At 41.0% G+C, this 15,665-nt stretch overlaps 1 protein-coding gene across 1 annotated transcript in view; it reads right to left on the bottom strand.

The window, feature by feature from the left end:
• Window positions 1-15,665, bottom strand: part of LOC121277230 (FRAS1-related extracellular matrix protein 1-like) — a 391,688-nt gene that overhangs the window by 250,867 nt on the left and 125,156 nt on the right. The window contains exon 11 of the mRNA XM_041186416.1: window positions 2,927-3,017. Within this exon, the coding sequence (XP_041042350.1) occupies window positions 2,927-3,017 (91 nt within the window). The remainder of the gene's footprint in view (window positions 1-2,926; window positions 3,018-15,665) is intronic.

Below are 15,665 nucleotides of genomic sequence, written 5' to 3'. Positions count from 1 at the left end.
TGACCATCTCCAACAAGAGAGATTCCAACCATTGCCCCTTGATGTTCACTGGCATTTACCATCACTGAATCCCCCACTATCAACATCTTGGGGGGTTACCATTGACCAGAAACTGAACTGGACTAGCCATATAAATACTGTGGCTAAGAGAGCAGGTCAGAGGAGAGAAATTGTGTGACGAGTAACTCACCGCCTGACTCCCCAAAGTCTGTCCTCCATCTACAGGAGTGTGATGGAATACTCTCCACTTGCCTGGATGAGTGCAGCTCCCACAACACTCAAGAAGTTTGACACCATCCAAGACAAAGCAGCCCGCTTGATTGACGCCACATCCACAAACATTCGCTCCCTCCACCACCAATGCACAGTAGCAGCAGTGTTTACCATCAACAAGATGCATTGCAAGAATTCATCAAAGCTCCTTAAACAGCACATTCCAAACCCACGACCACTACCATCTAGAAAGCAGATAGATGGGAACACCACCACCTGGAAGTTCCCCTCCAAGTCACTCACCATCCTAATTTGGAAATACATCGCCATTCCTTCACTGTCGCTGGGTTAAAATCCTGGAACTCCCTTCTTAACAGCACTGTGGGTGTACTTACACCATATGGACTGCAGCGGTTCAAGAAGGCAGCTCACCATCACCTTCTCAAGGGCAACTAGAGATGGGTAATAAATGCTGGCCTAGCCAGTGAAGCCCACATCCCACATTTAAAAAAAAGTCTGCATACTAACTTTTTGTGACATATGAATACCTAGATCCCTCTGCACCTCAGAATTCTGCAGTCATTCCCAGTTTAAGTAATACTCTCCTTTTTTATTCTTCCTGCCAAAGTGAAGAACTTCACATTTTCCCACATCATACTCAATCTGCCAGATTTTTGCCCACTCACTCAACCTATCTATATCCATCTGCAAACTCCTTATGTCTTCATCACAACATACTTCCATACTTATCTTTGTGTTGTCTGCAAATTTAGCTACAATGTCTTCACTCCCCTCATCCAAGTCATTGTAAATTGTAAAAAAGTAGAGGCCCCAGTACAGACTCCTGTGGGACTCCACTTGTCACATCCTGCCAATCAGACAAAGATTCATTTATGCATACTCTTAGCCAGCCAGCCAATTTTCGATCCAGGCTAATATGTTGCCCTCTGCACCATGAGCTTTTATTTTCCACGATAATCTTTGATGTGGCACCTTATCAAATGCTTTTTGGAAATTCAAGCACAATATGTCTACAGGCTCCCCTCTATCGACAGCACATGTTACTCCTTCAAAGAACTCCAATAAATTGGTTAAACTGATCTCCCTTTCATAAAACCATGCTGACACTTCTGATTACCTTGAGTTTTTCTAAGTGCCCAGTTATAACCTCTTTAATGATCGATTGTAACACCTTCCCCATGACAAATGTCAAGCTAACTGGACTATAGTTTCTTGTTTTCTGCCTCCCCCACTTCTTGAATAAAGGGGTTATACTTGCTACTTTCTAGTCTGATAAAACCTTTCCAGAATCGAGGGAGTTTTGGAAAATTAACACCAAAGCATCTACTACTGTAGTAAACAATGAGGAGGATAGTAATAAACTTCAGGATGACAGACTGATGAAATGGGAAGTCACACACAGGCGAAACTTAATGTAGGAAAGTGCAAATTATTAATTTTAGCAGGAGGAATGAAAAGATGCAATATAACTTAAATGATAAAAGTTTGAAGGGGGTGCAGGGACAGTATTAGTACCTGGAGGAATATATACACAAATCTTTGAAGAAGGCAGGACAATTGAGGAAGCAGTTGAAAAGATATGTGGGATCCTTGGCCTTAAAATTGAGACATTGAGTACAAAAGCAAGGAAGTTATCTAAGGAAGCTAAATCTTTAAAACACTGGTTAGGCTAATTCTGGACAGCACACTTTAGGAAGTATGTCAAGGTCTTGAGAAAGGGTGCAGCAGAACTTTATTAGAATAATAAGAATATTCAGTTACCTGGAGAAACTAGGGCCAGGATTTTTCCCTTGTCAGGTGGGCTCAGCTGGGTTGGGCGGGAGTGGTCAGGAAGCCGACCGCTGCCCATGACCGGGACTAGACCGCAATTTCACGCTGGCGGGCCAATTAAGGCCTGGCTAGCATGAAACACATCCTTCAGTGCTCAGCATTGCCTGTGTGTGGGGGGGAGGAGGGCGAGAGTGCAGGTGCGTGCTGGAAAAGCCCCCTGAGGCACAGATCACAGAGCCAGGAGTAACATGAGGTTAGAGTCACAGAATAGTACAGTAAACAAGAAGATTATTCATCAAGTCTGCTAACTCTTTCAAAGTGCAATCCAGTTAGTCCCACTCCCCAGCTCTTCCCCGTATCTACAATTTGTTCACCTTCATGTATTATCCAATTCTCTTTTGAAGGTTGCTGTTGAATCTTTATCCACCATCATATCAAGCAGCCTAATCTAAATCCTAACCATTGTTGCATAAAAATCTTTTTCTTAATGTTTGCCTCTGGTTCTTTTGCCAATCAACGAGGAAATATGTTTTGCATAGTAATTGTTACAATCTGGAATGTACTGAGTGAAAATTCAATAATGAATTTCAACAAGAAATTAGATTAATACTTGAAGGAGGAAATTTGCCGAGCTACAGAGACAGAGCTGTGAAGTGGGACTAATTGGACAGGTCTTTCAAAGAGCACACGAAAGCATGATGGACTGAATAGCCTCCTTCTGCGCTTTATCATTCTATGATGCTCTATTGATTATACTGTAAAATTGGTGAAGACCAATAATTAGTCTTTTGAATAATTTAATGCTAGTTTTTGCAGAACAACCTTTCTACCAAACTGATCTGAATAGATTAAATCATTTTTTCTGATTTCTATTCTATAAGGTTCCAGCTCACTGGTGTTGAGAGTAATAAATTGTAAGTACCTGTGTGAATGATCTCAGCATCGGGACACTGGATTCTTTAATCAATTTCTTCATACTGTCTGTCAGAAACAGTTTCCCAGCATCAGACATGCTCAATAGAGAAGGAGAGACATAATTAGACCTCAAGAATTCCTAGCATTGATACATACATCATCATTCAACAAGTTTCAGGCTCACAATTTGTTTCTGTTTATACAAACACCAAATTTTGATTTTCCGAAAAGCAAAACTAAAGAGAGGAAGAGTTACAACTCACTCAAAGTTGCATCGCCATCATTCCCAACATCATTTTCTTTTCAATAATGACAGAAACTCAACTGGAATAACCACATAAATGCTATGGCTATCAGAATAGGTCAGAGGCTGGTATTCTGCAGTTCACTTCAGGAATTCCCAAAGCATCTTCACCACCTATAATCCACAAGGAAGGACTGTGATGGAATATGCTCTACTTGCCTAATGTGTGCAGCATGGGAACACTATGACCTCCAAGCTTCCTTCTGAGTCATATACCATTTGCAGTTGATGCTGCTCCATCATCAAAATAGAAACATAAACATAGAAATATTGAAACTAGGAGCAGGAGTCGACCATTTGACCCTTCGAGCCTGCTCCACCATTCATTATGATCATGGCTGATCATCCAACTCAATAGCCTGCTCCCGCTTTCTCCCCATGTCTTTTGATTACTTTCAGTCCAAGAGCTATATCTAACTGCTTCTTGAAAACATACAATGTTTTGGCCTCAACTATTTTCTGTGGTAACGAATTCCACAGGCTCACCACTCTCTGGGTGAAGAAATTTCTCCTCATCTCAGTCCTAAATGGTATCCTCAGACTGTGACCCCTAGTTCTGGACTCCCCAACCATTGGGAACATCCTTCCTGCATCTACCCTGTCTAGTCCTGTTAAAATTTTATAGGTTTCTATGAGATTCCCCCTCATTCTTCTGAACTCCAGTGAATATAATCCTAATCAACTCAGTCTCTCCTCATATGTCAGTCCCACCATCCCAGGAATCAGTCTGGTAAATCTTCACTGCATTCCCTCTATAGCAAGAACATCCTTCCTCAGATAAGGACACCAAAACTGCACACAATATTGCAGGTGTGGTCTCACTAAGGCCCTGTATAATTGCAGCAAGACATCCCTTCCCCTGTACTTGAATCCTCTCATTATGAAGGCCAACATACCATTTGCCTTCTTTACCGCTTGCTGCACCTGCATGCTTACCTTCAGCGACTGGTGTACGAGGACACCCAGGTCTTGTTTATAGCCATTCAGGTAATAATCTGCCTTCCTGTTTTTGCTACCAAAGTGGATAACCTCACACCTATCCACATTATACTACATCTGCCATGCACTTGCCCATTCACTCAGCTTGTCCAAATCACACTGAAGCGTTTCTGCATCCTCTTCACAGCTCACCTTCCCACCTAGCTTTGTGTCATCTGCAAATTTGGAGATATTTTGTTTAGTTCCCTCATCTAAATTATCAATATATATTGTGAATATCTGGGGGCCCTGCACCGATCCCTGTGGTACCCCACTAGTCACTGCCTGCCATTTGGAAAAAGATCCATTTATTCCTACTCTTTGTTTCCTGTCTGCAAATCAGATTGCTATCCATCTCAATACACTACCCCCAATCCCATGCGCTTTACTTTTACATGCTAATCTCTCATATGGGATTTTGTCGAAAGCCTTCTGAAAGTCCAAATAAACCACATCCACTGGCTCCCCTTCATCAACTCTACTAGCTACATCCTCAAAAAATTCCAGTAGATTTGTCAAGCATGATTTCCCTTTCATAAATCCATGCTGACTCTGTCTGATTCTGACTGTTTTCCAAGTGCTCAGCTATTAAATCTTTTATAATGGACTCCAGAATTTTCCCCACTACTGACGTCAGGCTGACTGGTCTATAATTCACTGTTTTCTCTCTGCCTCCCTTTTTAAATAGTGGGATTACATTAGCTACCCTCCAATCTGTAGGAACTGTTCCAGAGTCTATAGAATCTAGGAAGATGACCACCAATGCATCCACTATTTCTAGGGCCACTTCCTTAAGTGCTCTGGGATGTAGATTATCAGGCCCTGGGGATTTATTGGCCTTCAATCCCATCAATTTCACCAACACCATTTCCCTACTAATACTTATTTCTTTCAGTTCCTCCCTCTCACTAAACCCTGTGTTCCCCAACATTTCTGGTATGTTATTTGTGTCCTCCTTTGTGAAGACAGAACCAAAGTATGTATTTAGTTGGTCAGTCATTTCTTTGTTCCCCATTATAAATTCCCCTGTTTCTGACTGTAAGGGACCTACATTTGTCTTCACCAATCTTTTTCTCTTCACATACCTATAGAAACTTTTACAGTCAGTTTTCATGTTCCCCGCAAGCTTACCCTCATACTTTATTTTCCCCTTCTTAATCAATCCCTTGGTCCTCCTTTGGTCAATTCTAAAGTGCTCCCAATCCTCAGGTTGTTTTTTCTGGCCTATTTCCATGCCTCTTCCTTACATCTAATATTATCTCTAATTTCCCTTGTAAGCAATGGTTTGGCTGCTTTTGCGCCAGAGAGGAATAAACAATTATTGCAGTTCACCCATGCACTCTTTGAATGTTTGCCATTGCCTATCCACTGTCATCCCTTTAAGTAGCGTTTCCCAATTCATCATAGCCAACTCGCGCCTCATACTATCATAGTTTCCTTTATTAAAATTCAGGACCCTAGTCTCAGAATCAACTACATCACTCCCCATCTCGATGAACAATTCTATCATATTATGGTTGCTCATCCACAAGGGGCCTCGCACAACTAGATTGCCAATTATTCCTTTCTCATTACACAATACCCAGTATAGGATGGCCTGTTCTCTAGTTGGTTCCTCAATGTATTGGTCCAGAAAACCATCCCGTATACATTCCAGGAATTCCTCCTCTATGGTATTGTTACTAATTTGATTTGCCCAATATATATGCAGATTAAAGTGACCCATAATTACAGATGTTCCTTTATTACATGTGTCTCTAATTTCCTGTTTAATGCCATTCCCAACATCACCACTACAGTTTGGGGGTCTATATACAACCCCAACTAACGTTTTTTGCCCCTTGGTGTTTCTCAGCTCTACCCATACAGATTCCACATCGTGGAGCTAATATCTTTCCTCACTATTGCATTAATTTCCTCTTTAACCAGCAATGCAACTCCACTGCCTTTTCCACTGTCCTTCCTACATACTGAATACCCCTGGATGTTCCGTTCTCATCCCTGGTCACCCTGCAGCCATGTCTCCGTAATCCCGACTATATCATATCTGTTTACATCTATTTGCGCGGTTAATTCATCCACTTTATTGCAAGTGCTCCTCGCGTTAAGGCCTGTTTTTTTAACATTACTTGTCCCATTCCCACTATTTTTCATTGAGGCCCTTTTTGATTCTTGCCCTCAATTTCCCTATCACTTTTCTTATTCCCCTTTCTGTCTTTTGTTCTTGTCCTCGATTCCCCCTCCTCTGACTCCTTGCATAGCTTCCCATCCCCCTGCCATTTTAGTTTAACCCCTCCTCAATCACTATAGCAAATATTCCCCCTCGGACATCAGTCCTGGTCCTGCCCAGGTGTAACCTGTCCAATTTGTAAAATCCTGACGTTCCTCACCTAACAGCATTATGGAAGCATCTTCATGACATGGATTACCGTAGTTCAAGAAGAAAGCTTATCACTACCTACTCAAGGACAAATAGAGGCGGGCAATAAATGCTGGCTTTGCCAGCGATGCCCATAACCCAAGGATGAATTCTTTAAAAAAAATTCCCTTTAGGTGTTGGTATTTGCAAACAGTTTAACACAACCTTTGAGGTGCAACTTTAGCAAAGATCAAAAACACCTATCGCTAACAAGGCAGTACTGCATACATGGAGGTGAAATTGGTCTTCACCATCAACACAAAATCTTCCCAGCAGCCCTTTGTGCACCACACTTGACTTTCTATTCCATTGAAGTCAATGATGTAAAATTGGGTGTTGATTTGCCATGAGTTCATTTTGTATAACTGACATAGATGAGTTTCACCCCCTATTTGTACTATAGAACTATTAGTACATGCGTGTAATTTTTATCAAGAACACAATGGGCCAGAGATTGCTGCAATGGGTTGTGGCAAATTATATGAATTGGACTTCTATATTTGCTATTGTACCAGGGTCGCATTGCAAATTGCTACATCGATAGGGTAACGGTGCAGCAATGTCAATTGCAACCTCATGAATTTCATGAGCAATGACTTATCTTCTTAACCAATTAGAGTAAAGCAGAGAAAGAAACAGTGAACAATGAAAAAGGAAATAGGGATAATTTGAATCAAATTAGAGATTGAAATAGGAATAAAAAAGGCACAAAGGTTGGATTGAGAAAAAAGGAAAGGAAAGGTAAGTAAATAAAACAAGCAAACAAAAGAAGAGGACACTGTAATCCAGTTATGTGTGGGAATTGTTGAATTGCTCCTTGAAAAGTTAATGAATAGATGACAGGATAGGTGTATGAAATATAGAAACATTCCTGACACATGATAAATAGAATGAGGTTCAAGGTCATGATCAGGAATGTTGGAACACTCAGCGGGTAGACCATTGCACATTCATGGGAACACAGGGATTGTTAGATGAAAAATTACCAAAGTCCATCATGATAGTTGTATGATTAATTGATAGTAGAGTTGTTGACGAATCATAGCAATTAATAAATTATATTAATAATTATTATTAAACAGACCCAGAGATGAGGAAACCCCCAATGGTGGAAAGCTCTTGGAACTATAGGTCCAAAGTTACCATTTTCATCCCAAATAAGCTGCAGTTACCACAAATTACTTAAATACTGTATCCCAAAATGTTATTTTCTGAAAGAAATCTATCCAATTTGCATTTGAATGTGTGTTTTTATTCAGAGTGTTAAAGCAGCTTTGCATCCTGAAAATTATTGCCCTCCAACAGGAGTGTTGATGACAAGATTAACACAAAAATAATGTCAAAAATAATAATAAACAGAATAGCAAAGCTCTAGGAACAATTCACTTCCTGAGAGCAGGGGTCCACAGCTTTAGTGGTCCCTTTCTGGGTATCCAAGGTTGACTGTCAAATAAGAATAATAAATCACATCATTTACAGGGTCCCCTATGACATTAATTACCAACTCTAAATGAATAATTTAAAATAACTTCATGAATATCTCACACTCACCATTAAGTTCTGTGGGGGAACACATGGTGAGAATGAATTTTGCTTAACTTTGGTGAGGCTGATGGTGGAATGGTAGTAACCATCCAGCAATTTTGAAGAATCAAAGCACACATAGTGCATTTCTTTTACTCTGCAAATTGCTGGATATTTTACAAATTACAATGCTGAATGCGGTGAAGGAGTCATTACAGTAACTCAACCTCGCAACTATTTCAAGCCCTTTAGCCATGGTCTAGGATAGGGTCAATGAAATGCCATTAAATAAGAAGTGCACCAGGAAGCATACATAGCTCCATATCATTGTGCTGATGAATGAAGAGGTGTTATTGCTACTGGCTGACAGAACAAAAATAGAACGTTCTTCAAAAAATGTTTTATGGCAGAATTTGGTGATTTGTATCCTACCTTCATCCATGTGCCTTGGCTTCATATCCCGTGTTACTGATCAAAGAGGAATTAATTTCAACAGCCCTGATTTCTTCCCTCATTAGCCATCCATAGACAGAAAGGTGTTTTTGATTTTTTGATTTCCCCCTTTATAAGTGGTGTCATATTTTCCCCAAGCCTTCAGTTTTGGAGTTAGCCAGCCATCTATTTGATAACCCCACAGCAAACTCGAGGTAAAGTAAAATAAGAGGATTGATTTATTTTACACACACACAAAATGCAGGAAATTTGCATCATTCGACCCTTTTTGCACTCACACAATAAAAGAGAGATAAGGGAAAAAAAGGGGTACAGGGAAAAACCATGATAAAAATAAGAGTTATGATTTCACATGAGTTCAGAGTCCAGAATCAAAAGTCCAGTGGCGTATTGCTTCAGAGGGTAGCAGGCTGTCTTTTGGAGGGTGAACCGACTTTCCAGAAGCGAGGCCTTCCACGATGGGAGAAGGCACAGAGAGATGAATTAGCCTTGAAGGCACAAATACAGAAGCTCCGATGTTCCAGTAGTTCACAGTGATGATGAGGGCCAGGCACTTCACTGGGACAAAGCTCTTTCTGCTGTTACCTGTTAGATGAAAAAATGGTAGACAGAGGCAAGCTGCTTGCCTGGAGTCCCGCTTTTCTTATGAGGTCATAAAAGGACTGAAGATAAAATTCACGAGCTGTATAATTAAAGGAATGCAAACAGCTCAAGTCTTGGTCATGTGACAGGGTGGTTTTGGGTCGAGGTATTCAGCGAACAAGGTGCCTGTTGAAACCCACAGTGTTTTGGAGCAGTAACAGTGGGGCCATTCACTCAACATTGGAGATTAGAAGTCACAAATAGCTCTACCTTTGTCCACGGCTGGCTGGTGCAGACTTATCATCTACAAATCTTTTGTACTGGCTTGGCTGGAGTGTTTATACAAGTCACATTTCAGGATGATAAGGTAGCTTTTGCCCCTTGGAACAGCTTAGAACCTTCCAGAAACCAGCATGTGATCAGTTGCAGCCATTTTTATCAGCCCAGCAATTGGCCATTTTGAAAAACAGAAAAATAATTTCATAAAGGAGCCAGGCTGATATAGATATACGTATATAGATTTCTTTTTCCTCCTGTCTTCTGGCTGGGACACCCTTAATAAGTTTGGCAAGCAAAAATCTATCAATTTCAGAGTTCAAATTTTTTAATTGTGCTAACATTTATTGTTTTTTATGGGAGAGAGCTCCACATTTCCAACAGTCCTTAAATATTTTTCCTAACTTTTCTCTTGCACAATTTTCTCTAGTATTCCCCAAGGATCTATCCTTAGCCTCCTCTTATTTTTCATCCAATGGTTACATCATTCAAAAACACATTTTCAACATGTAAGCTGGTGAGCACCACCTCTCCACCAATCCACTGTGCTGGAGAAGAAGGCATCTGCTCTAATTAAATTTTGGGAAGGCCAAAGCCATTGTCTTTGGGGGCCACCAACTCCATCCCTCTTCCTGGCAAATGTCTGTGGTGGAACCAGACAGTTTACAACCTTGATGCCATATTTGAGCCCAAGATGAGCATGCAGCCACATGCTCGCCCCAACACGAAGATTGCCTATTTCTATCTCCGTAACATTGCCCGACTCTTCCCCTGCCTCAGCTCATCTGCTTTTGAGAGTCTCATCCACTTCTTTGCTACTTTTAGACTTGATTATTCCGAAGCACACCTAGTCAGTTTTGAGGTTATGTTCCCTTTGCCCACGATTCCTGATCAAGGGAGACATTTTCTCACTATCTAATTTATCAATTACTTTCAAATTCCAAAAAATTTTAATCAAATCACCCCTCAACTTTCTGTATTCCTCATAATTTAATCCTTAAGACCCTGGTAACATATTGGTGAATCTAAGTGGTACTCTTTGCAATGTTACATACAAACATCTGAAGGAGGTCACCAATATCCTGCATAACTGAAGCATAATCTCCCTACTTTTACATTCAATTTCCCTCGCAATAAACAATAACATTTTATTAGCTTTCCTATTTATTTGCTGTGCCTGCATACTAACCTTTTGTGATTCATGCACTAGGACACCCAGATCCCTCTGCATCTTAGAGCTCTCACCACTTTGCTAATATGCTTCTTTATTCTTCCTGCCAAAGTGGACAATTTCACATTTTCCCATATTATACTCTACTTGCCAGATCTTTGGCCATTCACTTAACCTATCTATATCCCTTTGTAGCCTCCTTGTGTCCTCTTCACAACTTCCAGTCTAACTTATCTTTGTGCCATCAGCAAAATTTAGCTACCATACCTTCAGTCTCTTTATCCAAGTCATTTAAATAAATTGTAAAAATTTGAGGCACCAGCACTGATCCCTGTAGCACAGCACTCCTTACATCTGACCAACAAGAAAATGATCCATTTATGCCTACTCTGCCTCCTATTAGTGAGCCAATCTTCTATTCATGCCAATATGTTACCCCAACTCAATGAGCTCTGTTTTCCGCAATAATTTTTGATGTGGTACTTTATCAAATGCCTTCTGGAAATCTAAGCGCAGTGCATATACCAGTTCCCCTTTAACGCAGCACATGTTAGTTCTTCAAAGAACTCTAATAAATTGGTTAAACATGATTTCCCTTTCACAAAACCATGTTGACTTTGCCTGATTGCCTTGAATTTTTCTAAGTGCTCTGCTATAACATCTTTGATAATAGCTTCTAATATTTTCCTTAGACAGATGTTAAGCTAACTGGCCTGTAATTTCCTGCTTTCTGTCTCTCTCCTTTTCTGAATAAATGAATTACACTCACTATTTTCCAATCTAAAGGAACCTTCTCCGAATCTAGGGAATTTTGGAAAATTAAAACCAATACATCAACTATCTCATCAATGCATCAACTATAGCCACTTCCTTTAAGACCTTAGGATGAAGTCCACCAAGACCCATGGATTTGTCAGCCCACAGCTCCAACAATTTGCTCAGTACCACTTACCTGGAGATTGTAGTTTTCTTGAGTTCTTCCCTTCATTCAATTTCCTGATATACAGCTATTTCTGAGATGTGACTTGTATCCTCTAGCATAAAGACTGATGTAAATACCTGTTCAATTCATTGCCATCTCCTTACTTTCCATTATTAATTCCCTAGCTTCACTTTCTATAAGACCAAAGCTTGCTTTATTAACTCTTTTCTTTTTAAAATAGCTATCAAAACCCTTACTATCTTTATATTTCTAGTTTCTTTTAATCTTTTTTGAGTCTTGTTTAGTTCAAACAGGACATCTATAGTATTAAATCTATTATTATATTTTCATTTTTTTTAAATAAACAGCATCTACTGCAGCACCATGTTTCAGTAATATCAAATATTAGAGCTGATTTTGCTCCTCCTCTCTCGAGGTGAATCAAAGGCAGTTAATTAGCTAAAGCACCCAACTCCAGCAAACTGAAACTGCATTTGGCTCATTAACATATAGCTTCTATGTGCAAGGTATAGAAAAATCATGTATGACTTAGAATCCTGCAACACCTTAAGAGCACAATATTTATTTGGAAAGTGGCTTCGATGTCTGACAGGTACCCTGGGTTTAAAGATGAAAAATTGGGTATCTAGCCACGGGATATGCATCTCAGGAAGCATAAAGTATTTCCGCAAGATGGCCACAGAGTTTCCAAGACCGTGCACTGAAGAACATGGCAGTATACCAATAGACACTATAAACTAAAAATCTGAAATAAAAACAGAAAATAATGGAAATACTCAACAGGTCAGGCAGCATATGCAGCAATGGAAACAGAGTTAATGTTTAAAGATGGATGACTTTTATTCAGGACTGGGAAAAGTTAGAAGCTTTTAAGTAGGTGAAATGGGGGAGGGTGGAAGAAAAACAAAAGGGAAGGTCTGTGATAGGGTGAAAGGCAGGAGACATTAAATGACATAAGAGTTGATGGTGCAGAGCCAGAGTGGTATTGGGACAAGTGAAAAAAACAAAAGATGTATCCAGAGGAGGTATGAATGGCAGAATGATTGAACAGCTGCTGTCCTCAAAGCAAAAACAAAAGGATAACCAAAACCTGCAAAGAAGAAGAAAACAAAACTGGGACAGAGATTACGGTCTCAAATTGTAGAGTCTGGTGGCTGTCAAGTAACTAATCGAAAGATGAGGTGCTGTTCCTTAAGCTTACATCGAGCTTCATTGGAACACTGCAGGAGGCAAAAAACAAAGCGGTCAGTGTGAGAGGAGGGTGGAAAATTAAATAAGCAGACAAAGGTAAGTTTAGAGGCATGCTTGCAGAATGAATGGAGGTGTTCCACAAAGCAGTCACCCAGTCTGCCTTTGGTCTCCCCAGCACATTCTGAGCAGTATACTAAAGTTAAAGGAGTACATATTATTTCAATGAGGCCAGGGGGGTGGGAGGATTCTGGGTATCAGCCACCTCTGACGCTACTTATAACAAGTTGCACCTGTTAAAGGAGATGCACACTCTGGTTATAGACACTAGGAAATGACAGAAATGGCTGCCAGACTTGTAGATCAGCTGCTCAGTTTCTTGGATGCTCCCTTGAAGGCCCTGGTCCATGTGGTGGACAGAATGAGAGATATCTACTTGCCCCACAGATCTGGAAACCCTCCAAGAATCAATTCCATCACCAGTGGGAAAAGTGCCAGAAGACACGGCTGCAATCCTGGAAAATGTTCAGTTACCTCTCCAAAATTGCCAAGGTACAGTACAGCGCTGTCTTAATTCTCTTCTCACAGTCCAGCATCACTGCTCACAATTTAAAAAAAATTCTTTCAAAGTGTGGGCTGGATCAGCATTTATTGCCCATCCCTAATTGCCTTTGAGAAGGTGGTGGTGAGCTGCTTTCTTCAACCACTGCAGTCCGTGTGGTATTGATATACCTACAGTGCTGTTTGGAAGGGAATTCCAAGATTTTGACCCAGTGACAGTGAAGGAACAATGAAATATTTGCAAGTCAGGATGGTGTGTGGTTTGGAGGGGAACTTACAGGTAGTGGTGTTCCCATGCATCTACAGCCTTTGTCCTTCTAGGTGATAGAGGTTGCGTGTTTGGAAGGTGCTGTCGAAGGAGTCTTAGTGAATTGCTGCAGTGCGTCTTTTATATGGTGCACACTACTATCACTTTACGTCATTGATGGAAGGAGTGATTGTTTAAGGCAGCGGATGGGGTGCCAATCAAGTGGGCTGCTTTATCCTGGATGGTGTCAAGCTTCTTGAGTGTTGTTGGAGCAGCACTTATCCAGGCAAGAAGACAGTATTCCATCACACTCCTGATGGATGGTGGACAGGCTTTGGGGAGTCAGGAGGTGAGTTACTCATCGCACAATTTCTAGCCTCTGATCTGCTCTTGTAGCCACAGTATTTATATGGCAAGTTCAGTTCAATTTCTGATCAATGGTAACTCCCAGAATGTTGATAGTGGGGAATTCGGTGATGGCAATGCCATTGAATGTCAAGGGATGATGATTAGATTCTTTCTTGTTGGAGATGGTAATTGCCAGGCACTTAAACGCCGCAAATGTTACTTGCCACTTTTTAGCCCAAGCCTGAATACTGTCCAGGCCTTGGTGCATATGGAGTGGGGGGGAATCAAAGGACCCGGAGGCAGTAACCAGTACTTAGAAGAGCAGTCAAATGGGGGACACCAAAGAAATAACCACCACCTAGAAGGGCAGGTGGAAAGGGGGGCTAGAGGCAGTAACCACCACCTAGAAGAGCGGGTGGAAAGGGGAAGAAGCAGTAACCACCTCCTAGGTGGTAGTAAGGAATGTAGTGATAGTTAGGGACAGTGTAGTCAGGGAAATAGCCAGAGTTCTCCTCAGCTGAGAACGAGAGTACAGGCAGCTGTGTTGCTTGCCCAGTGCCAGGGTTCAGGACATCTGCTCTGGGCTGGACAGAAACATGCAGTGGGAGCGGGAGAATCCAGTGCTCATTGTCCATGTAAGCACCAACAACACAGATAGAACATGAAAAGAGGTTCTGCTGAGGGATTATGAGCAACTAGGGGCCAAATTAAAAAACAGAACCTCAAAGGTAATATCTCTGGATTACTTCCTGAGCCATGAGCAAATTGGTGTAGGCTAAATCAGATTAGGGAATTAAATGAGTGGCTCAAAGATTGGTGTGGGAGAAATGGATTTCGATTCATGGGGCACTGACACCAGTACTGGGGAAAGTGGGAGCTATACCGTTGGCGCAGTCTTCACCTGAACCATGCTGGACAAATGGTCTGGTGAGTCATATAACTAGGGCAGCAAAAGAGGCTTTAAGCTAAATAGTGGGGGCAAAGGATCAAGTTCAAGAAGATCTGATAAACTGAATAGAGAAGAAAAGGCAAAAGAGCAAGGTAAGAATAAGGGAAATGATGATCAAAGCGTGGCAGAAAGGGACAGATGTACAAACCTAAAGGTACATTGGAGGGAAAGCCTAGAGGTTGCAAAAAATTTTAAAAGACAGAACTAAAGACTCGGAATCTGAATGCATGTAGGCTTCGTAACAAAACAGGTAAATTGACAGCATAAATAGAAATAAATAGGTGTGATCTGATAGCCATTACAGAAACATGACTGCAGGATGACAAAGACTGGGATCTGAATATTCAAGGGTACGTGACTTTTAGGAAGGACAGGAAGTTAGGAAATGGTGGAGGGGTAATTCTGTTAATTAACGATGACATTGGTCCAATAGAGAGATGACCTTAGTTCTGGAGATCAAGATGTAGAATCAGTTTGTGTAGAGATGAGAAATAGTAAAGGTAAGAAGTCACTTGTGGGGGTGGTTTATAGACCTCCTAACGGTAACCACACTGTGGGATGGGGTATAGAGGAAGAAATAAAGGGGGCTTGTGAGAAAGGTATGGCAATAATCATGGGTGATTTTATTCTACATATAGATTGGACAATCCACATTGGCAAAGGTAGCCTGGATGATGAGTCCATAGAGTGTTTTCGGGACAGTTTCTTAGAGCAGCATATTTTAGCACGAACCAGAGAGCAGGCTATACTAAATCTGGCAATGCGCAATGAGACAGGAGTAAAAATGACCTCATAGTGAGGGT

The sequence above is a fragment of the Carcharodon carcharias genome, chromosome 4 (genome assembly GCF_017639515.1).
Source record: "Carcharodon carcharias isolate sCarCar2 chromosome 4, sCarCar2.pri, whole genome shotgun sequence".
Taxonomy (NCBI): Eukaryota; Metazoa; Chordata; class Chondrichthyes; order Lamniformes; family Lamnidae; genus Carcharodon; species Carcharodon carcharias.
This window is presented reverse-complemented; position numbering and strand designations above follow the sequence as displayed.